The sequence below is a fragment of the Trachemys scripta genome, chromosome 12 (assembly GCF_013100865.1).
Source record: "Trachemys scripta elegans isolate TJP31775 chromosome 12, CAS_Tse_1.0, whole genome shotgun sequence".
NCBI lineage: Eukaryota > Metazoa > Chordata > Testudines > Emydidae > Trachemys > Trachemys scripta.
This window is the reverse complement of record NC_048309.1, coordinates 30,561,814-30,586,809: the sequence shown is the minus strand read 5'-3', so window position 1 is coordinate 30,586,809 and position 24,996 is coordinate 30,561,814. Positions and strand designations below refer to the sequence as shown.

General features: G+C 43.1%; 1 protein-coding gene across 6 annotated transcripts in view; it reads left to right on the top strand.

Annotated features, from left to right (window-relative positions):
- Positions 1-24,996, top strand: part of RALGAPB (Ral GTPase activating protein non-catalytic subunit beta) — a 135,483-nt gene that overhangs the window by 31,061 nt on the left and 79,426 nt on the right. For 3 of the 6 annotated variants that reach the window (XM_034788059.1, XM_034788060.1, XM_034788058.1), the window contains exons 6-10: positions 1,963-2,094; positions 10,722-10,900; positions 13,270-13,317; positions 17,106-17,254; positions 17,376-17,595. In XM_034788059.1, coding sequence (XP_034643950.1) covers positions 1,963-2,094; positions 10,722-10,900; positions 13,270-13,317; positions 17,106-17,254; positions 17,376-17,595 — 728 coding nt within the window. The remainder of the gene's footprint in view (positions 1-1,962; positions 2,095-10,721; positions 10,901-13,269; positions 13,318-17,105; positions 17,255-17,375; positions 17,596-24,996) is intronic. The other 3 variants (XM_034788063.1, XM_034788061.1, XM_034788062.1) reach the window with 1 other exon arrangement.

Sequence of the window (24,996 nt, the reverse complement as noted above, 5' to 3'; positions counted from 1 at the left end):
CACGCTGGTTATCCAGAAGTTTAAAAATAAATAAATATCACAGCGCCCTTTATTGCATTCCAGTTTCTGGCTCCCAATCCGTGACTAAGTCCAGTAAAGTGAGAAGTTACTTAAAACTCTGTTCACTTTACAAAATGTTCTTCTTATCCCCAAAGGACCAGATACAGTACCAGGTCAGTACTTGTTTGGATCTTACCCAAAATATAACTCTGCCAGCCAATCCTTTATTATCTAAAACTAAATGTTTTATTATATAAGAAAAGAAATAAAAGAGAAGAGAGTTGTTAAAGAGTCAAAGTAATTAGATACATGTACATATGACTTCAGAGTTCATATATCAGGTTCTTAACAGCACTGGAGAGTTTGGTGGCTTGTAAAGTATCTGTGGACCATATCCAAAGCTTGGATGGGTCTATCAGTCCTTTTTTCAAAGCTTCAATTTGTAGAAAACTCACTCCAGAGGTGAGAAGCAGGATTGAAGACAAACTGGAGATGATGCAGCTGCCTTTTTATATCCTTTGCCATGTGGCTTGTATATCCTTTGTCCCAAACACAAGCTCACTGCACAAGGGCATGGAAAAGTATTTGGAGTCCCCTGTCCATAAGCATGTCCCTACATGTCCCCCTGACTAGGTGTAGCCCCGGCTTCTCTCAATGGGTTCGTTGTACAGCTGATTGCCCTTGATGGGCCATCAAGCAGGCTGGATAGTGCTGATGCTAATCTGTCTGGGGGTGTCTCCCAGAAACACAGGGCAAGTTTGAGATACAGCTATAGCACACACATTTATAATTCATGATACGAAGATTAGCTATAGATAGATATAACAATATTATCATATTTAGCAGATTATAACTTTTCCACTGACGCCATGTAAGGTATATATTGTATACTATTCATTGCTATTTTGTAATATTGGTATCGGTATTTTAAATGTTCACCCATATTCCATGCAGCGTCACAGACAGCAGTCTCAATTAGCTCAGATGGGGCACTAGTTGGAGTGGAAAATATCAAGTGAGGTTTTGTTCCCTCTCCCCCCCCCCCCCCCCCCGATTGGATAATTTTGAGAAGAGTAAAAACTTGAGATTGAGGTGGCAGGGACTCAATTTGGAGAAGAATGAGACAATTCTAATTGGAATCTGTCTGCCATTTCTCATGGGTTTGCAAGATAGAGGAATTGGAGGTGGCGGTGGGTTGGATCCTAAGTTTCTTTTGGATGGTCAGAAAGCATAAGAAAGGTTTGTTCCATCGCTGCTTGGCCAGAAGGTTATCAGTCTTTCCAACTGTGACCTCACTTCAGTTTTCCAGGCCTTTACCACCTTGAGATTGGATCATTGTAATGTACTTTGTGGTGTTATACTTCAGGACCACTTGGAGACTCCAGCTTCTGCAGATTGTAGTGGGTCTGCTTGCTAAGCTTGGCACCTCATGGAGAGCATACATTTCACCTGGATCTGCACTGGCTCTTTGTTTCCAGGTGTAATTCAATGTGTTGATTCAAATCAATAAAAGCCCTAAGTGGTTTGGGACCTAATTACTTGAGAAACAGCCTCTCTCCTTGCGCGATACCTTGTCAGTTAAAAAAACACATGGCACACAAGCTGGTAGTCCCCTGGTTTTAAACAGCTAGGGTGTGCTGGCAGAGTGTTTTCATAGAGGGCCCCGGCATCTGGAATGCCTTCTTAGTCTGACAGAGTCCAAGCACACTGAACTTCAGGCATGCTCCAAGGCTATAGGCTGAAGCTTTTGAGAAGGGTGGGATAGCGAGGGTTAAATGGATTGATGTTTAATTTTGAATGGATGACTGTAAAAAGTTCATGATTTATTTAGTAAGGTTTGTGAGTAGTTTTTTATTTTAGATGTGCTTAAAACAATATATGGTGCATCTTTTTACAAATGTAACTACAGTGCAAGTGTGAGGAGTATTGATGTAATGACAGCCTTACTGACTTGTCCCCTAGATTGCTGCGTTTTACATATGGACCTTCATTTCCTCCATTTAAAATTCCTGATGAAGATGCCAGTCTGATTCCTCCTGAAATGGACAACGAGTGCATTGCACAGACTTGGTTTCGCTTTTTACATATGCTGAGGTAATGTCATACTTATAAATGAGCATGGTATAAAGCATGCAAGAATATCAACAAATCCAGGTTGGATGTGAGTGAAGTCCTCCCAGGAAGGAGAGAGAACTAATGTTAAGTGTCTGAAATGAATAAAGCCTACTAAAAATCCTCATTGTGACAGTGCAACAAGAGCAAGGGCTGTGAGTGGGAGTTAGAACACTTTTTTTCTCGTACAACTTTGAACTTACTGGTTTTTGCAGAATTTAAGAGTCTGCCAAAAAAAAAAAAAAGCTAACTTATGATTTGGAGAAAAAATTGCAGATGTGACCGGATTGTCTTATGAGATTGTAAGCAGGAAGACTAAAACAATAGCTCTAGGAGATGTGAATTGCTTCCATTCATCTCAGTAGGGTATTAAATAATCTTTGTAGGTCATGTTTTTTAAAATGGGTGTACATCCTTTTTTTTGTTTATGTTGTTCAAGTGCTTGTTCATGTCCATTCCAATGTAGGTGTGCATGTACCACCGTGGGAAAGTCCCCCATTCCCTTCTCCCAGTGGTATCCGTCAGGTCGGCTGTGGTGCCCTTGGAGTCATGCCCTCATAGCGCTGGCATATAGGGGCTGCCACCCCACCACTTCTTCAGTTCCTTCTTACCACCCGTGATGGTTGCTGGAACTTCGGCTCGTCCCTTGCGTTCTGCAAATGCCTTTTTTCAGTGGACTTTTTTCAGTAAAAATTTTAAATAGTTACTGTTAGGATTAAGTTAGTTGTTAGCTAAGTAGTGTAATATAGGTAGTCGCGATCCCCGCTTAGCGGGGCTAGGCCGCCCTGCATCACAGTATGCCTTGGTCCCAAGGGTTCAAACCATGTGTGGCATGCCACAAACCGATGTCAGTTAGTGACCCACACAATAGCTGTCTTAAGTGCCTGGGAGAGGCCCACGTGCAGGAATGGTGCAGGAGCTTCAGGCCCGGGACAAAAAAGGACAGGGATGCTAGACTTAAGTTTCCCCCATATGGAAGCAGCGCTCCATCCCCCTTTGGAGCTGCTCACGGGGAATCGGAACCATGTACTTATAGGTTAGTAAGAAGTGCTCTGGAGTCTCTCAGGGTGGTGCAGTTCCGTTCCACATCCCCGATACCAAGGAAGGACTTTGCCACTGATGGTTTGGGGCTTCCAGCACCAATGTAAGTCCCCAGCACAGAGGAAATCAACTCTGGCACGGGACTCTTGGCACTGCACACAATCGCCGGTGCCTAAGAAAAAGCAAAAAAAGACGGACTGGAGGCACTCTCCAACCCCGAGGTCTGCAGGCGATAACTCTTCTGGTAGAGTGCAACCCGTGCTGGGCCACTTGGAGGTGCCAACAGGGTGTGCAGCATCATCGACTCCAGCCCTGGAAAGGGTGTCGTTGAGTCTAGTACCATTGGACTCCCCGCCAAGGGAGAGCCACCGCGGCATGACGGCCCTAGCTTTACCGTCTATGCCCGAGGCTGTGGGGGACCTCCTTTCCCCCATGGTGCCACCATCCTTGGCCATTCGGGAGCAGTCAGTGGCCGCACCAGAACTGAGGGCCACCATGGCACCGAGACAGGTGCTGGTGAAGGGCGAGCTGATCATGATGGCGTGGCACAAATCCCCTCATTCATGGCACCACTCTCTGGCACTGGTCGGCAGTGCCCTGCCTTGGTTGCCAAGAAGCCACTCCTCAGACTCTGATTCGGGAGCAAAGTCCTAAGCCTCACGCAGGAGCAGACGTTGCTCCAATAGGCAGCACTCTGCGACTGGACATGGGCCGGGGAATGCTACTGGTGGCATGGCCATCAGCACAATGGCAAATGCCCCTGCAGTGGCCATTTTGGAATCCCTGAGCATTCCAACCTATCCAGGGGTCCCAGTCCATAAGATTGTATTCTGCGATATTGGTGGCACGAGCTCCCCAGCCATCTCTCTTGAAACAGGGATCGGTCGCCTGGTGCTGAGCAGGAGCATGCCCCCTCACGGGACCTATCTGGAGCAGAGGGAGAAATACAGGGCTAGGTGCCTGTGCAGGCTTCTCCATCTTCCCCTCTCAACGAGGCAGTGGTGGGAACAGCTATGGTGCCCACCCAGGAGGATTATAGGGTGCACCAAGAACTCCTGAGGAGGGTAGCCCAGAACCTGGGCATTCAACCAGAGGAGTTCTCTGAATCCTCCCATGCCTTAGTGGATATTATAATGGCCTCAGGACCATCATGGGTAGCCCTGCCATTGAAGGATGCCATCCTGGAGCCTATAAAAGTTCTCTGGCAGACTCCCACATCCCTCCAACCTCCTGCTAAGAGGATGGAGAGGAAGTACTTTGTCCCTCCCAAGGGGTATACATTTTTGTATATTGCCCTCCCGCCCCAACAGGCTCGCTGGTTGTTTCTGCGGTGAACAAAAGGGAGAGACGGAGGCAACAGGTGCCAAGCCCTAAGGCCAAAGATGCCAAAAAAATCAACCTTTTTTGGCAGAAAGGTCTACTCTACTGAGCCACCAGCTCAGGATTGCCAACCACCCAGTGCTCCTGGGTTAGTATGACTTTAATTCCTGGAGTGCTATGGCAAAGTTCAGGGAGCTCTTGCTGCAGGAATCTGGGGGTGAGTTTTCGGCTGTAGTGGAGGAAGACAAAGCGGTGGCCACGGCGTCCCTCCAGGCGGCTCTGGACACAGTAGCCTGCTCCATGGCTTTGGTGGTAGTGGTCATGAGAGTCTGCCCTATGAGGTCCAGCAGGCAATCCAGGACCTGTTGTCCGAAGACAAATCACTCTCTTCAGAGCAAACTGATTTGAAGCTCCATATCTTGAAAGACTCGAGGGCTACTCTGAAATCCTTGGGTCTATGTACACCAGCTCCTGCTAGGAAGCACTATAAGCCCCAACCAATGGCCAGGTTCTACCCTCCGCAGAAGAGACAGGAATACAGCAGGAAAAAGAACAGGCTATAGAAGGAAGCCTCTGTCCCAATCCTCATCTGCCCGAGCACCTGCCCCCCAAGACATTTGGTGGTGTCTAAACAGGCCTTTTGAGGGTACGCCTGAGGATGGCATACCAGGATGGTGTCTGGAGCCTATTTCCCCTACGTTTGTGTACCGGTTGTCCCACTTCTATCAGGCATGGGCCTGCATTACCATGGATTGCTGGGTGCTGTGCATGGTAGAAGTGGGATACGCTCTTCAATTCAGTTGTTCCCCTCCTTCTCACCCTCCCTGTCCTCCTTCAGGGACCCTTCTCATGAGAGACTTCTAGCCCAGTGGTCTCCAAATTTTTTGATCGCGCACCCCTACCAGTAAAAAAAATAAATAAATAAAAATGCACCCCTTGCTGCGCTGGCTCTACCGTTTTTGCCAAAGCGCCAAAAAAAAAGCCGCTCAGACTCCCACCCGAACTGCCGAAGCGCAAAAAAAAGATCCTCCTGCCGCGCACCCCCAAGGATCCTCTTGTGCACCCCACTTCGGAGACCACTGTTCTAGCCAAAGAGGTGCAGTTGCTCCTAATCCATGGGAGCAGTGGTGAAGTTTCCACCAGTGCTAAGGGGTTGAGGGTTCTACTCCCGTTACTTCCTAATCCCAAAGACCAGTGGCGACTGTGACCCGGGGTGCCTGGGGCAGCCATCACTGAAAATGCCAAGGTCAGGGCAGGCTGCAGAAGAGTGCAGACACTCCCAAAACTGGTGGTTAACACTGAAGTTAAACTCACCAACCAGTCACAAACTGTGCTACTGATCCCCCACACTGATTATCGAGAAGCTAAAAAAAGAAATCATACTGCCCCCTTTATTGCATTCCAGTTCTCTGGCTCCCAATCAGCACCTAGGTCCAGTACAGTGAGAAGTTATTTAAAAACTTTGCTCACATCTACAAAATGTTCTTTTGACCCCAAAGGGTCAGCCACGTTACTAGGTCAATATTAGTTTTGGATCTTCCCCAAAATACCACACTGCCAATCAGCCCTTTAGTGTTATATTATAAGAGAACCAAGAAGAGAATTGTTAAGTGATAAAGCACTCTGATACATACAGAGACTTCAAAGTCCATCTCTGAGGTTCTTAGCAGTATTGGTGAGTTTGCTGGCTTGAAAGTCCCTCTGGAATACATCCATAGCTTAGATAGGTCTTTCAGCGCTTTGTTTGTAGGAAAGTTACTCCAGAGGTAAGAAACAGGAATGAAGACCAAATTGAGACAATGCAGCTGCTCTTTATATTCCTTTTGCCATGTGGCTTGTACTTCCTGTGTCCCGAACACAAGCTTCATAGCACATAGAAAAGCCTTAGAGTTCTTCTCTGTCCATAGGCATGCCCCTACAAGTCCTGCTGACTCCTAAAGTGTATTCCCTGGCTCCTTTCAGTGGGTTCATTGTACAGCTGAACCCTTGATGGGCCATCAAACTGGCATCAGCACTGCCTAGCCTATCTCTCTGGGGTGTCACCCAGATGCACAGAACAAGTTTGAAATACAGATATACATATCTATAACTCATGAAACAAAGGTGATACAAACACATAAACAAGATTATCATACTTGGCAAATCATAACATTTTCACGGATACCTTACACAGCATATCTGATCAGATTCCGTACAATTTTATAATATTGGTATCAATAGTCTTATAAATGTCTCTCATATTCCATACAGCATCACAGCGACCTCAGAATGACTGTTGGATTTGCAAAACCTCAACAGGTTCATGAAGAAACTGAAGTTCTGCATAGTCTCCTTGGCCTCCATTATCCGCTGTCTGGATCCAGGGGACTGGTACGCCGTCCTTGATTTAAAGGACATATATTCCTAGATTGCTATCTTTCAAGGGCACAGAAGGTACTTACGATTTGTGGTAAACCACAGACATTACCAGTTTACGGTACTCCATTTCGGTCTGTCAGCAGCTCCATGGGTGTTCACGAAGTGCATGAGAGTTGTTGCAGCCTTCCTGAGGAGACAAGGGGTGCTGGTGTCAGAGATTGGTCCAGGGGCCATATGGAAGCAGATGTAAAACTGATACAGTCAACTTTTCAGGACCTGGGGCTGTCGACAAATATGCAAAATCCACTTTTTCCCCAGTTCAAATAATAGAATTTATAGGAGCAAACCAGGCCAGAGCTTTTCTCCCAGAGAGTCAGCTCAGAGCTATAGAGGCACTCCTAAAGAGCCTGAGAGATCATCCCATCACTACAGCAAGAAACTGCTTAAAGCTTCTAGGGCATGTGGCATCATGCACCCATGTGGTGCAATGCACAAGACTGCAATTAAGACTTCTCCAGTCTTGGTTGGCATCACCTGGACAAGGTGGTCTCATTTTCCCCTGTTTGGTGATTTCCACCCTCCTCTGGTGTCTGGACCTGGAGACGGTGTGTGCAGGAGTCCCGTTCTTGAGACCTCCACCGTCAAGGTCTCTTGTCATAGATGCATCGGAGATGGAATGGGGGGCTCACCTAGGGACCTTCAGGACTCAAGGCCATTGATCCCCAGAGGAACTTGAGTTGCACATCAGTGTGAGAAAATTGCGGGCAGTGTGCCTAGCCTGCCAAGCTTTCCATCCGCATCTGGAGGGCAACTGCATGTCTGTCCTCACAGACAACACAACAGCAATATTTTACATAAACAAGCAGGGCAGTGCTCGCTCCTCTCCCCTATGTGAGAAGGTTTGTGCCTATGGGATTTCTGTATAGCCCATTCCATTCACCTCAAAGCCTCCTACCTCCCAGGGTCGCAGAACAAGTTAGTGGATCATCTCAGCAAATCCTTTTCCAACCATCACGAGTGGTCCATTCGTGCAGACGTCATGTTTTTCAGAGATGGGGATTTCCCCAGGTAGATCTGTTCGCAGTGAAGTACAACAGGAAGTGTCTTCAGTTCTGCTCCTTCCTAGGCCACCGTTTGGGTTCGCTCACAGAGACCAGGTCTTCTCTACATTCCCTCCCACTCCTCTCATACACAGGGTCCTCCTGAAGGTCAGAAGGGATAGGACAGGGCTGATCCTGATGGGCCAGGTCTGGCCTGGCCGCACAGGCACTGGTTCATCACCCTCCTAGATCTCTCGACGGACACCTCCATCACCCTATCACTACTTCTGGACTTGATCTTTCAAGATCACAGTCGCCTATGTTACCCAAACCTTAAATCGCTCCACCTCACAGCATGGAAGCTCCATGGCTGAACCCAGCAGAATGGGCTTGCTCAGGGCCGGTTCATGAAGTGCTCTTGGGTAGCAGGAAGCAGTCTTCTAGGGCCACTTACCTGGCAAAGTGAAAGATTCTCAATCTGGTCGATGCAGAAGGGTGTTTCACCTACTGAGTCATCACTGCCCTTCATTTTAGATTACCTGCTTCACTTAAAGCAGGAGGGTCTGACTGGGTCATCCATCTAGCTGCAATCTCTGCATTTCACCCTTGGGTGGGCGGCCGGCCGGTCGGTCTTCTCAAAGTCAATCTGTGAACGGCTGTACCCACAGGTATCTCAATATGGTGCTGACTAGGCTAACAGGACATCTATTCGAGCCAATGGTAACATGCTCCCTGTTCTATCTGTCTTAGAAGGTGGCTTTCCTAGTCGCCATTACTTCTGCCAGAAGGGTCTCAGAGATCCAGGCTCTTATCTCCAAGCCACTGTATACGGTCTTCTTCAGGGACAAGGTACAGCTGTGGCCATACCCATCCTTTCTACCAAAGGTGGTCTGTCAATTCCATAGTAACCAGGACCTCTTTCTGCCAGTCTTCTATCCTAATCCACACACAAAGAGAGGAACAGAGACTCCACTTACTGGATGTGAGGCGTGTGCTTGCTTTCTGTGTAGAGGGGACCAAGCCCTTTAGGAAGACTGCCCAGCTATTCATACCCATTGCTGACAGAACAAAAGGCCAGCCAGTCTCAGCCCAGAGAATGTCATCATTGATCACTTTCTGTATCCACTCATGCTATGATCTCTAGCAAAGCTCCCAGATCCTCAGTTGACAGCCCACTCTACGAGAGCTCAAGCATTGTCGGCAGCATTCGTGGCACAAGTTCCAATCGGGGTATTTGTAGAGCGGCAACTTGCTCGTCAGTCCACATGTTCGTGTCACACTATGCCATCATCCAACAAGCCAGAGATTGTCAGCATGCTAATGAACTCCAAACCTTCCACCTGCATAATTGCTTGGGAGTCGCCTACATTGGAATGGACATGAGCAAGCACTTGAAGGAAAAAAAAACAAAAAATGATTACAAACCTTCCATAACTGTTGTTCTTCAAGATGTGTTGCTCATGTCCTTCCACATCCCAGACTCCTGCGCCTCTGTCAGTTAGCTGGCAAGAAGGAATTGGCAGGGTGACAGGCCCCTGTATACTGGCGCTATGAGGGCACAGATACCGCTGAGGGGTAACTTTCCGGCGGTGGTGCACGTGGTGCGTTGGAATGGACATGAGCAACACATCTTGAAGAACAGCAGTTACGGAAGGTTAGTAACCGTTTATCGATGACGACCTGGAAGGTTGTTACAATATGTGTATTTCTTGTTTTTTAAATCAGAAATATCCAAATATGTCAGGTTTGGTCTGCATTGGTTTAGTTAAAGAATCTTTAGGCATTCCTTGTGAACTATGATATCTTATGAATGGCTGTTGTATCTTTAAATAAAAATTTCCTGTAGCTAAAATGTTAACTAGTTATTGCAGTTATATAGGTGTTACTGTTAAAACTGTTTTTGTTTATTACAAACTAAAAATCCCTTTCCCTTTCCCACTCCCTTTCAATTGCTCACCTCTCATTCCTGGTCCTTTTGATGTCACCATTGGACTAGTCCTCCATTTGCCATACTCTTCTAGCCTCGACAGGCTTTTAAGGGTTTTGTATCAATCATAAGGGGGGAAAAAAATAGGCACAAATTTTTCCTTTGTAGGTTTTCTTTAGCAGGTCTGAAATCTGATGGCAGCAATTTAAGTATTCTTAAGTGCCATCTCAACCCTCTACAAAGCAGAGCATTAGATTTGGTCACTGCTCTATAATGCTCAATTTCAATATTTTATTCACTGCCCGTCATTTTTGAAGAAATACCCTAATGAGGGCTACGACTCTTACCCAGTGTTAGGTTCTGTTAGCTAGTCAGAATCTGGATGGAAAAGACCTTCTCTGTAACTGATCCATCCCTCTGCAATTGCAGGATTGTTATCTACAATGTATTCTCTAGATCTTCACCAGGTTTAATTTGAGATGGTAGCTCCATTCACTGACCGTGATTATAATTGATTTTTATAAAAACAGGTTTTTATAAAACTTCAGGTCAGTAGAAATGTTTCTAAATGCTTTCTAAAAAAAATTATAATAAAAATAATTATAACATCTGAAAGCATGCTCTTGCAGCCTTAAAAACCAAAATGTTGTAGCATTAAGACTCTGAAAGTGCAACTGATTTCAGTTGTCCAAGCTGAGAGAATAACCAGAAACAATTCTCTTATTATCTAAGGTGTTGGCAAAGAAATTAGTTTTGTAAAACCAAACCATCTTAAATTGAGTGTCCTTTTAAATTTTCTTAAGTTACACACACACACTATATGACTATCAAAGGTTGCATGTTTGGGTGTTAAGATTTTAGCTGCTACGAGTACACTAAAATGTGGTGGTGGTTTTGTTTTTTGTTTTTGTTTTTTTTAATAGTAATCCAGTGGATTTGAGTAACCCAGCCATTATAAGCTCTACCCCCAAATTTCAGGAGCAGTTTCTGAATGTGAGTGGAATGACTCAAGAATTGAATCAGTATCCCTGCCTTAAACATCTGCCTCATATATTCTTTCGTGCCATGCGTGGGATCAGCTGTTTAGTGGATGCGTTCCTAGGTAATCTTTCCACTTATTTGTGTATAGTTAGAACATCACCTATCTGTCATAATTTAATACAAGACTTCAAGTAATCTTTGTTTATGCTTTTAGGTCCGGATTTTCAGAATTGTGTGCATGGTTTTTTTGTTTGTTTGTTTGTTTTTTGTTTTGTTTTCCTCCATGCATAACTAACGCTATTGCACACATTCTCACAGCGAATTTACCTGCAAATGGCAAATAAGACTTCTAACTGGCCAGTTATGTGCATAGTTATTACATTTGCGTGAATCATCCTACAAATGTGTACACAGTTCTGAAAAGCTGGGCTTAATACAATATGGCCAAGATTGGTAAACTGGGCCTCCAAAATCAGGCCTCTAAGGCAGTGGTTCCCAAACTTTAACAACCTGTGAACCCCTTTCACCAAAATGTCAAGTCTCGCAAACCCCCTCCTAAAAAAGAATATTTCCAGGGATTTTCTCCTTTACCTGAGAATAAATGATAAAAGCAGTGATCTTGCAAATATCAAATTTGTTTTTATGACATGCTTATTACACACTATTTATTATTAATTATTTATCATTACAGTATTTTTATTACATTATGAAAATGGCAACACTCTTCCAAGATCTCACTTTCGTAGCTTGTATCACTTTGAATAAGCTTGTTATAAGACAAGGCTCCTATGTTTCATCAAGGAGTATCAGATGTGAAACAGCATGAAGGTATCTAAGAAGCCAACTCAAAGAGTTCCTCTTATACAAGCATTCACGTCTTGAGCAGTTAGGGTGACCAGACGTCCCAATAAAATCGGGACCGTCCCGATTTTGAGCTGTTTGTCCCAGAGATCGGTCGGGATGCAACTTTTGTCCTGATATTTTGCCCCGGCTTTTTTTTTTTTTTTTGCCCCCCACCCGGTGTCCCAGTATTTTCTTTATCTCATCTGGTCACCCTATGAGCAGTTCAAGCAAACAACACATGTTACAACAAAGCTTAAACTTGTTCTTCATAATAATTTTAAAAACAATACTAGCTGCCTATTTAATTTTAAAAACAGCAAAAAATATCCACTTCCCTTTCCATTTCTTATAAGGAGTCTTGAAGTTTAAATCTCCTCAGTGTGATAGATGTGCTTGCTTTGATCTGCTTAGCTCTTGGAAGTCCAGGGGCTCCGGGCTCCTGGTCCCGTGCTGCCCGGGATCCCTAAGGCAGCTCTGTCCGCCATTAGGGAATTTTTTCCCGAGAACCCCCTATAACATTTCGTGAACCCCCAGGGGTTCACGAACCCCAGTTTGGGAACCACTGCTCTAAGGGTATGTCTACACTACCTGCCGGATCGGCGGGCAGTGATCTATCCAGTGGGGGTTGCGATAAATCGACCCCTGAGCGTTTTCCCATTGACTCCCGTATTCAACCACTGTGAGAGGTGCAGGCAGTAGTCGACTCACCGCGGTGAAGACACCACAGTAAGTCGATCTAAGTACGTCGTCTTCAGCTACATTATTCATGTAGCTGAAGTTGCGTAACTTAGATCGATTTCCCCCCCCCCCCCCCCGGTGTAGAACAGGGCTAAGTCACCTTGTTTTCCAGAGGTTCTGAGTACCAACAATTTAATTTATAAAGCGCTTTGAGGCTCAGTGCTTATTACTATGAAGCACTGTCTTTGATTGTATTGCTATTGCAAATACAAATTAATAATCGTTGAAGTCCATGAGATGCTCAGCATTGGTGGAAAATGAGCCACTTTTATTTAGGTGCCTCTTAGGAGTCTAATTTAGGCCCTCAGGTTTAAAAATGTTATTTGGTAACATTATATAATTTATGTAGAGTTTTTGAAGTATTAGGCATTATGCCTCTTAACTTCCTGAAGGTTTATCTAGACTTAAAACTTCCTCAGAGTTCTGTGTGCTATATTGTACTTCAGATCTTACTGCCCCTTCTCTACTTTTTGACTGACGTTTTTAATATTAACAAACAAATAATCTGTTATGACTCCAGAAGTCTGAACTGATAAAACAGGTTGTGGTAGACTATAGAATAAATACATGTCACTACTATGCTCAGGAAAAAAAAGTTAATCTTTAACATAATGCTACCTAGTTTACATTTCCTCCTTTGAAGGAACCTGGACAGTTTAGTTCCCTCAAATAAAAAGAAAAATCTTAATTGCCACACTGCTTTTATAAAGCAACGAATATTCTTTTGACTAGTAATACTTGTTTATATTAACATGTAATATTTGTATACTACTAATCCATTTTCACTAGCATGTTGCTTGTTGCAAACATAATTCAATGAGCATATATTTCATTTTCTAAAGAATGGCTTTATTAAATGCTTCTATTGTATATTGCAGAAAGCAGCAAATTAATTTCTTTCTTCTCTAGGAGTTGCAGCCTTTACGAACAGTGGGTGTGAAAGATTACCCAGATATGGTATTAAGTCTTGACTCTTGTTGCACTCATTTTGGTAGCAAGAATCTGGGCAGAAGGGTTGATAACTAATACTGATGTACCAAACCATGTTGTAAAAGCTGCAGTATTCTGTCATTATTTGTAATAGTGTTGTTTCAATTTTTGTATAAGAAGAAATATTTGAATTTGCTAAAAGGACATTGTTACGGTATGGTGACTTAAAAATGTTAACTATTTACTATAGCCTTGAAGAAATCTAAAATTGAAATCTGTTCCAGTTTCTTTACCCATTGGTTTATCAGGGGGCTGGTCACGGGGCTAGTTTTTTGTTTTGTTTTGCTTTTAAACAAAGCTCTGAAGTATTTGATGTTTAAAACATTATACATAAATTGCAGTGACTTTGCAAACAGATGTAGAGTAAAACTTTCACATTGGAACAAACTTCCAAATGCATCAACTTTAAAAATATTTGTATTAACAACATGTTTTCTGTTTTACATAATCTTACTCAGAATTACTACGGATTACAACATTTTGATCCCTAAGCTATCGCTGCTGCTTATCTAAACTTCAGTGAAGTCATAACATTGCAATTGTGCTGCAATAACCATGCTAAGAATGATGTCATAAATGAAGAATTATGACCTCACTGCAGGATCTAATGGAAGCTGGGCTTTGAGGAATGTGGACTTTTTAAAATCAAAAATAAGTTTAATTCTGGTGGGGAACACAGAGTGCTCAAAGCCACTTTCACTTTGTATATAGCAACAGAGGGTCCTGTGGCACCTTTAAGACTAACAGAAGTATTGGAGCATAAGCTTTCGTGGGTGAATGCCCACTTCATCAGATGCAAGTGGGCATTTCGTGGGCATTCACCCACGAAAGCTTATGCTCCAATACTTCTGTTAGTCTTAAAGGTGCCACAGGACCCTCTGTTGCTATATACAAAGTGAAAGTGGCTTTGAGCACTCTGTGTTCCCCACCAGAATTAAACTTATTTTTGATTTTAAAAAGTCCACATTCCTCAAAGCCCAGCTTCCATTAGATCCTGCAGTGAGGTCATAATTCTTCATTTATGACATCATTCTTAGCATGGTTATTGCAGCACAATTGCAATGTTATGACTTCACTGAAGTTTAGATAAGCAGCAGCGATAGCTTAGGGATCAAAATGTTGTAATCCGTAGTAATTCTGAGTAAGATTATGTAAAACAGAAAACATGTTGTTAATACAAATATTTTTAAAGTTGATGCATTTGGANTTTCGTGGGCATTCACCCACGAAAGCTTATGCTCCAATACTTCTGTTAGTCTTAAAGGTGCCACAGGACCCTCTGTTGCTTTTTACAGATTCAGACTAACACGGCTACCCTTCTGATAATTTGTATATAGACTCTTTTCAAGTTTGTTCCGGTATGAAAGAGGTGCCCTTAAACATTTATAGGAAAAAAACAAGGTTCATCATGCTCCTGGGATCCTGCCAGTAGTGTCCCTTTAAACAATTTGTTTAACTGCTATCAAGTGTAAAGTTCAAACAGACTGTTTGAGTTAGTTTGCTTAATACAGAATACTGCTTCTTTGTAATTACAAAATTAATAATCCTCTCAACACTGTGTAAATTGTGTTTGCTTTGTGTATTGTGCTACATGTTGCACTAGTGCAGGCAGAAGTGCAGAGGTGTCACATTACACACTGGCTAACTGCCACTGTCCTTTCAGTTTTACATGGGTTAAACTTTTGAATTTGTTTAGATTCATATATACTTTAAATACACTCTTGATACATTACTCAGTGACTAAGGGTTTGAAGTACATATTGTGTTAGGATGAATTTTCAGGGTAAAAGTACTTGAAAATAAAGAAAGTACTGTCCTTGTCAGTTTGTACTGGGCTAGATAAGGTTGCCAAGTCTTGCATTCCTGACTCTCTGCACTGTTTTCCTGCCCTGATTTAGGAAATGTCCTGGAGCTGATTTTAGTTTTAATATGTTACATGCGAAAAATTTATAATTTATCAGTTTGCTAAAAATGTCTATTAATAACCTGGTACTGCCTTGTAAATAATAGATTAGTGACCTTCTACACAGCAGACTTATTGTAAGTTGTTGAACAGTGCAGATATAGAATTCACATTTTAATCTTAAAAGAAGCTTCACTGGTATAAATATTTATGAAGGGATGGATCTTTAAAGTATAGTGCTTGATTTGTGCATTTCTAAGCCTGCTCCCACATATTTGATTCTCCCCAAATGGGGAAAATCAGATTTTGGGCTGGCTAACTCCTGGCTTAGATTGGGAGGCTGGTCTTGAGACTTTTGTTGCGATCGAGTAACCTAGCAAAACTGCTTTGTCCATTAGTGTCAGAGAGACTACACAGTGAAAGGTCAGAGGTGAAAGTGAATAAGGACCAACTGTAGCTCCCTGCTTCCAGTTATGTATCACAGTCTGGAATGCTGTACCCAGCAGAAAATAGGGTTGTCACTTTGGGATTCGGAGCAGAAGCCTGTGGGCTAACTACAAATACACAATATTACTTCTGTATAGCTTTCTTTTACATTCTTCAGTTCCTCTGCGGTCATGGAGCCTTAGACTACCCACCTGAAACATCATTTTTTAAAAAAATATTCCAACTAAATATGGGTAATAAACCATGATAGTGGTAACTAAACTCTTTTTCTCTTTGTCCTGAAAATATTGGTAGATTGTTTCTGTGATTAGTGTCTGGACAGGTTCAATATCTTAAGCATCTCACAGAGGAAATGAATAAGAAAGTATTGTTTACCCCTTCACAAAGTACAAGAACCAGGGGTTGCCCAACAAAATTAGCAAGCAGCAGGTTTAAAACAAACAAAAGGAAATACTTCCCATAGTGCACAGTCAACGTGTGGAACTCTTTGCCAGGGGATGTTGTGATAGCCAAAACTATAACTGGGTTCAAAAAAACATTAGATAAGTTCATGGATGATAGATCCATCAATATAAGCAAGGGTGGTTAGGGATGCATACCCATATTCTGGGTGTCCCTAAGCCTCTTGACTGCCAAATGCTGGGACTGGATGATGGGATGAATCACTTGATGATTACCCTGTTCTGTTCATTCCCTTTGAGGCATTGGCTAGTGCTGGAAGACAGGATACTGGGCTAAATGGACCATTGGTCTGACCCAGTAGGGCCATTCTTATGTTCTTAAATGCCCTGCCAAAGCCTATTGTTAATCTCTCCCCCACCCCGAATCTTGCAGCACACTTTCGCCTTGTATCCTGGTTTCTTAGATTGGTCTTAAAAATATTAATCTTTGTGGTTTGCAGAGAAACTAAGCACTCTATCCCACAATGATCTCCCAATACATTTTCTAAGACAGACGTTGGGGGGCGGGGTCTTTTTATTGAAGTGGGGGTTGAAGTGGATTGCCCTTTGTTAGCTTCATTCAGACCTTTCTATGTAGAGTAAAAGTGAATTGGTTGTTCTAAACACATGACTAGAAAGAAAGTGGCTTTCTACAAACCATCTGCATTCCCTTCTACCATCTGTTGGTACCCTCACTCCTCCACTTTCTTGGGTGCTCATGTGGGTGTTTGCTCACCTTTGATAAGCAGTGGTCTGTCATGTAGATTTAACTCAAATGCTTTTCTGGACCAATTGTCAGTCTCTACTAATACTGAATGATAGATGCTTTTTTAACTCTCTCTGGTGTTTGGGGGAATCTCTGATGCTAATGATTTACAGAATGCCTTAATATCTAGTTATACCGATTATGCCATAGGGCTCTAAAAGAACTTTGCACTGAGATTTGCTTTATTTTTATTCTTCAGGCATTTCACGACCCCGGTCAGACAGTGCTCCCCCCACGCCAGTAAATAGGTTGAGCATGCCCCAGAATACTGCTATCAACACAACTCCACCTCATAACCGAAGGCATCGGGCCGTGACTGTGAATAAGGCAACAATGAAAACCAGCACTGTAAGATGTTATGCTTAGTACTTCAGTATTTTTCCATTTGGTCTGCTTCTGTGTATGAAGGAATATAAAACTGCCTTCAAAATTTCTAATAGGGTGAAACTTTTTTCTTTTATTCAAATAGGTTAGCACTGTTCACACATCAAAAGTGCAGCACCAGCCGTCGTCCTCCACCTCTCCATTGTCTAGCCCAAACCAGACTAGTTCTGAGCCTCGACCGCTACCAGCTCCCCGCAGGCCAAAGGTCAACAGCATCTTGAACCTCTTTGGATCATGGTTATTTGATGCAGCATTCGTTCACTGTAAACTTCATAATGGAATAAATAGAGACAGCAGCATGACTGGTAAATATTGCTGACTAAATATATGTAACTCTTTCATTGCTTACTGACATTTCCTACCTGCAAGATTAATATTTGCTTAATCAAAAAGAAATAAATAACTTGAACGCGTCTCTCTGATAAAGCACTCTATTATGGTTAACCCTTTCCAGCTGAACTAACCCAAACTGGCAACTTTGCTAGCAGCTCAGCAGAGATCTCTCTCTTGAGCTTGGTTTTCTCTTAGAAATAAAATATCACCTAGACTTTATAGTACATACTTGTTAAATCAAATGTTACTAATTAGATAATCGGTCAGTTTCCACTATGTCAGATAGGAGACTGTTATTAAACAAAAGAAATGCAGTGTAGTGAGGGAGTTTCCCTTTGTGTCTTGGCAAAGCATCACTTTGAGTAAGAACAGTTTTTTCTTATAATGGCAGTGTTTTAATAAATTCACATATGAAAAGACTGGCAGCATCATTGCAGATGTCGTTCTGCATCATGTAATTTCACTTGGCCTTAAATGGGAGAACAGGATTTCTACATCTTCACAAAAGCAAAAACTCAAGCAAAATTATTCCCTTTCAGTGATGGTTAACCACATCAACAGACTGGTAGTTTTCAGTCCTCCTGTTAGATTTATTTTCAGTAATAGAGTACCTGGTTTCTATGGTTAGATCTGTTTGAGCTATGACATATTGCAGAAGTAGTGCTCTCTGTATTGGTGGTGGTCTATTCAACATGTTCTTCATGTAATAGGTCAGATTTAGTGGCTTAAAGCAAAAATCAAATCCATTACCGGTAGGACAGGTTTGTATTAGCAAGTTTAGGTTTAGAGGTGGGACTCAATGGTAATTAAACTGGCTATCTTCCATGCATGTCCTGCCAGAAAATATGTTCTTAGGTGTGTTAAGCTGATATGATATAATTTTGCAGTGTTCATTCTAAATATATATGTCAGGCATATAAGGCCTGATTTTTCAGAGGTCCTCCTGCAGAGTCCCTTGACTTCAGTAGGAAATATATGTTTTCAGTTTCTCTGAAAAAATCAAGCTGGTAGTACACATTTAGAGAGAGAGAAGTGGCTGAGCTTAGGAAACTGAACAATTTAAGAGTAAATTCACACCTGCATGCGCAGGTGAGTGAACTAATACCATTCCCCTTTTTAATAACAGGAGTTTCATACCACTTTAAACATTGAATTTACCGCTTGGTCTATTTGTTGCTTAAGTTGGACTATTTTAAAAGTTTACAGGTGATCTCTTAGAACAGGGTGTAGCTCTAAATATAGTATGAGAAATTTTGAATAAAATGTGCATTTTTTCCAGTGTGCACAACATCTGAGCTGTATGTTTACTCCACTCACTTCCTTACAGATGCTCTTGCTGCGTGGGTTTTTATAAGTAGTTCTTACACACAAATTACTTTTATGTACCAGGAAATGTCAGAGATCGAGAAATGTCAGTGACCGAGAGATTGACCAAGGAATAGTTTGGAGTGTTAACTAAAACACCTGGTCGTCCAAAAATTGTAACTTGGTTAAAGTAAATCTTTCATTTTCCAAAGCTGCTCTGTGTTAGCCTAGCCAGTGGATGTAAGTCCTATGCCATTGGAGGGAGATCGTAATATTTGTGCCCCAGTGGAGGGACTTGGCTTTCTGGCTGATACTTTGCAGTTGTTTCCTGTCTCAAGCAGTTAGACATAGCTCTCTGGATGGCTGAGGTAGACCTGTGTGTAGTTGGATAGGAAATTTTAACCGCCGTCTTTTTTTGCCCATGAATGGTGTGCTTTGCAGTCAATTCTGTCCCTCTTTTATGCTCTCCAGAGCCCTACAGGAAGAGGCCAACCTTTGCCTGACACGTATTGCTGATTCTGTTAGCAAGAAGGCACTTAAGATACAATGATGATGGGCCACCTGATGAAGACCCAGATAGATAGAAAATAGTGTTCTATTTCTAGTGTGTCCCTCTTTCTCTCAGTGGCTTGGAAGATAGAGGTTTGGTTTGTGAGCAGAAACTTCCTGAATTTGGAAGTCAGACTCAGTCCATGCAATTCCTTGATTTCACTACTTGTACATTTCTCCCATTCACACAAGCAGGAATGCCTTCTTGGGGACAGCCTTATTTACGTTGTGATATCCTTTAAGGAGAAAGCTAATGTAACGCTCCCAGAAAATAAAAATCCTTTTCAGGCTCAGCCCTTTTGATTTTGAGACTCCCAAGACCTGTATACTAGGGAAAATACAGTTCCTTTCCTTTTCAGAGTTATAGTTGCCTGATCCATCTTTCTTCAGGGCAAGAGTGACTAGTCTGGCCCTGGCAGCTCCTGCATACAAATGGACTTAAGTCCACAACAGCCAGCCTCTTACGAGGCTCTAGTGGTTTGCCTTCACGTGAACTGACTGCTAGTCACTATGCCTCATGGCTTCTTACTTGAGTTTGCCTATATGCCTGGTGAGATATCTATCTTCCTCATCTTCCTATAAAAAGGAATGCAATCCAGGAAATGGAGTCGTCTGGTAAAGATTCAAACTCTAGAACAAAACAGATTTGGAACATACTCTTTGGTATGTCGAGGCATTTGGATTCTGACCCGTTCTGTATTGAACTTGAAGTCAGTAAAAAGTCCCTTCTCCACTTGCTGCCCTGCTGAATGAAGACTCTGAGCTCCATGACTCAGCCAGGAAGTCCAGGTAGTTTGCTTTGTGCTGGCCACCTACAGACTATTTACCTGTACATTAATCCAGCTTGCTGAAACCCCTCCTCTTCTTCATTCTGGGTCAGTATTGATAGTTTGGGGCCTTTGCCTTTTGGTTCATCGCAGTGGCTCATATGCTTATGACTTGTCTGCACATGAGCTAGTACTTAAATAACTACATGGGTTATAATTCATGCCTGTTGTGATATCAGTGGAGAAATGTTAATAGTTGTGTTGTGTTTTGTTTTTTTTTTTTTAATTATTTTATAACCCTTTTAGTGCTCAGGAGGTCTCTTAGCTGCACAGTGTTAGCCAGATGTCTTCATCATATAGATGAGTAACACCACAGAGCTATGCTTCTGTCTCCATCTGATGGTTGAAGGACTTATACCTACTTTGTGGAATGGAATAGAGGGAATTTGAAGTAACCAAAATAGAGGGGGGAAATTACCACTAGTAGCATTAAAATTGTACTTAATCCTTCAGATGGTCACACTTACAACTTTCCCTTTTGAAAGGATCCTGAAGACCTTTTTGTTTTCCAGAATTCTATACTTACCTTATTTGTATTGAGAGACACCCGGAATGCTTCAGCATGTGCAAGGCCCCATATAAATCAAATGCTGTCTAGCTAAGGCTGAGAGAGCATCCCAACCCGGATAGACAAATTTGCGCTAGCAGGGCTTAAGCTAGTGCACTAAAAATAGCAGTATAGATGTTGTTGCAACAGCAGAGGCTTGGGCTCGCCATCCAAGCTCAGACCCCTGCCCTCCTTGACCTTTTGGGTCCACGCTTGGGTGGTTAGCTCGAGCCTCCACCATTGCAGCAAGATCCACGCTGCTGCTGCTATGAGTCTGTGTACCCGAGCAGAGAGGCTGCTGCCAGAGAGCAACACAGTATGTCCTGCCATACGAACAAGGTGCATTCTGACATTCTACTCCCTGGAGAACATGGGCAATTTCAAAAGGATCCCTTTATTAAACTTTGTGTCACACATCACTTCTTCTCCCATCCTATGGTAGATTCCTTGTGATGGTCTTTAAGGCTCTGTCTTCCATGAAGCAAGGAGGCAAAGAGCTGTCAGTCATAGCCAGTATAAAGGAGCCAGCCCATAAACGTTCCCCTCAGTTCTTTGTCTCCTTGTCCTAGAACTCCATACCTCATGACTCTGCTTTAATTTTTCTCTCTAACTCTCTCTCGTTCCATAGGGAAGGCAAGAATGAGAAAAATGTGGCTGTTGGAGAGAAAAAGGGAGGGGGAGGATTGGACAGCAAGCAAATAACCTTTCCTACAGATTCCACAGCTGGATCACAGCTAAAAGCATCTTTGGTCAAACAGGAGAGAATCTTCTAAGGATCTAGCAGGAAAACTCTGTCCCTTCCACCTAACCTTCTCATGACCAGAGGGGAGTTTAGAGTCAGCCTGCCTCCTTTGGCAAGCATGAGCTGTTCCTACAGATCATCTGGCTCCTTCAACATGGCATGACTTTTCTGCTTGTTTAGGCAGCCAGCCTCCAAACTCCTCCCTGACCTGAGATCTCTCTGCAGTCTTTGTTTAAATGACAGATTACTAGCCACCACAGCAGCTGGCAAGGTAACCCAAATGTAATGAACCCTCTCTGTTTTCAGGGGCTCTGTGTCTCTGATTTTGGACCTTTATTCACAATGAATGCAATCACTGCCCCTTTTCTGCCAGTTCAGATTAATCTTCGCTGTCATTGGGAAGGCTTACAATGGTGCCCCTTGCACAGCTGAGTATAGCCTGCAACATCTCATAAGTTATTTTCAAGCAGTCCATTCTTGTCTGCTTCTGCTTTGGGGTATGTGTGGCATGTCTTCCTTCAAGCAAAGAGTATTAATGAGACTCCACTTCAAGGTAACTTCTGTATAATTCTGAGTACATCTGACTCTGAGTACATCTAGAGTCTCATGGCCCAGGAGGATCTTTTGCCACACTGCATTCTCAGGCCTATCTTTCAACATGATCTCTTGCATTCTGACTCAGAAGCAGCAACTTGTCTGCTGGCTAGCCAAGATTCTTGTGCTTTGGGGGTCCTGTGTCAGTTAGTGCAGGAACTCAATGGACTGAGTTGCATTCCAGCTGGCTAGAAATTTCCATCTCTTATCAGAGATGGATAATATTAAGATCTATTGCTTCATAATATACATCCAAAAGATTTACTTTCCTTTCTTCCTTTTATGAAGTCTTGGAGTAAAGGAGAAGCGATCTGTTCTAGATTCAGGCACTTGCTTTGTGGGGAAAGTTAGTTTTTTGTGTGTCTCATTCTCTAGAATTAGATCACATGGCAGGTCCCCACTCCAGGGACTGTTCCTTCATTTGTCTGATGTCCAGTTCGTCTTTGTGTCAGCAGAGCTGCCCATTAGCTGCTGGTGGCTAATTACCTGATCAACAATAGATATTAATTTCTCCTCTGTATGTTGTAACTGCTTCAGTAATATTAAATTCAGTGAGGAATTCTGTATGACTTCTTATGCAACATGCTGGGCAGCAGATTGGCAACTCCAGATGGGTGATGCATTGGATCTCAGTAATTGTTTGGCTTGCTATCCTGGCTGCCTTAGAACAAATGCGTCCCCTCAATTGTGTAATGTCAGCTGCTAATGAGTTTTTCTTGGGCATTTGGGAAACCTTGAAAGGATATTCCCTGAGTGCTACAGTCATGGCTGAGTCTATTTTCTTAATAGAGCTTTGCTCTGCTGACTTCTCCAGACCAGGTGTCAAGTAAAATGTAATGATGTTAACCCAGCCCTCTCGACAATTTATCTTTTAAGACTAAATTTCTTTAGTGCATGTGGGATGATATCCCTTGTGTCGGTTAAATGACAGAGAGATTTGATTGCCTCTTGTAGTATGTCTACACTGTGATGATAAACCTATGACACCAAGTCTCAGAGCCCGGGTCAGCAGGGTTGGGTTGTGTGGCTATAAAATTGCAGTGTAGACAGTGAAAGACACTCTCAGGGCATCCGTTGCCTCGGGGAATCTCATGTTTCCCACAAGTGCAGCTTCTGTGTGGAATTAAAATCTAGAGTCAGAGAAAATAGGGAGATCAAACTTCAACTACATATGATGGGGAGCTTGCTGTGCCCAGCCTCTGATCCATGCAAGCGGGACTCGTCCTTCCAGTATGCCAGTCTCAGAATAAGTTGGCTGCCTCTGAACCTCACTCCTTGAGGGCAACTAAGAGGATGAACCAAGATTCTTCTCGTAAGTTATCTGAAGACCGTGCATAGAGTTCTCCAGGTAGGGAATCTGCCTCAAAGAAGTCGCAGTTGCTGATGACTCCAGCCACTTCGGCACTCATCAGTCTCCTACCCAATACCTACGAGGCTGCTTGTTCCTCAGGTACCAGGGCACTGTTAAGCTTAAAGACTTAAAACTATCAGGCTCTGATAAGCCATCAGGTGTCTCTGCTCACTCGATACTGAAGATGTCCACTCAGGCCCCATCTGGACTCCACTCAGAGTGTTTGAGACTCAGTACTGTCAACTCCCTCAGTCACCATTACTTCGACTCAGGCTATGAACACTGTATCTACAACACTCTGTATCACAGGAGTTTAGTTTTCCCTAAGACTTTGCTGTGTCTGAGACGCCTGGCTCGCTATTGCTCAGCTGTGATCTGGTCTCGGTATCAAAGACCTCTAGATCCCCAAATACCTGTCCAGTACGGACAGTTTTACCTCATGTTTCTTCCAGTGCTCCACCATGTCAGAGTGATTTGGAAGAGGAAGATTTTGATGAAGACCATGCCTTGGTTTCTCAAATATCTATCCAAGGCTCTCCTCTCCAGGGATGGAGAGGCTTTTTTTCAGAGTCTCTGAGGAAATTGATCTCGCTTGTGAGAAATGTCCACAACCACCATCTTGTTGGTATGAGCACTCATACCAATGGATGCCTCCACCCATGCTACATGCGTCGCCTCCTTGGCCATATTGAGGCCACCGGGGGTCCCAGTATTGCCAGCAATTCTTTAGCTCCTTGAACATCACCTGATGGAGAGAGACAACTTTCATCACCCTTCCTCTCTAGGAGACCAGAACCTCAGGAAGAAACCACTGAGGAACAGGAAGCTATGGCTGATAAAGAGGTCTCTCCATCAGCCAACAACTCCTCTTCTTCATCCATGGATGAAGTGGTTATGCAACCTCTACCTTCTCTGGCTGATGATTTTAAGCAGTTTCAGGACCTTACCAAGAGAGTTGTGGATTCTTTACAGATCCCTCTTGAGGATGTTAAAGAATCACATCATAAGCTGCTTGATATCTTTCATACAACTTCATCTGCCTGAATTACCCTGCCTGTTAACCTTTGCAAGGTTCAGGAGGGCTCCACTATCTGGCACACCCGAGCCACAATTCTGCCCATGTGCAAGAGAGCAGATAAGAAATATTACGTCCATTCTAAGGACTCAGAATTTTTATTTTCTCGTATCTTTCCTAACTCCTTGGTGGTCGAAGCAGTTGATAAACATGGAAAGCAGCACCACTCTAAATCTGTGCCCTATATAAAGATCATAAGCACCTTGACCTGTTTAATAGACAGTCATACTTATCAGCTGCTTTACAATTCAGAATCACCAACTACCAGGCACCGATGGCAAAGTACAACTATACAAATAATACCAAGCTGAACTCCTTTATTGAGCATCTACCAGCAGAACATAGAGAGCAATTGTAGACTGCTAGCTGCTCACCAGACCATC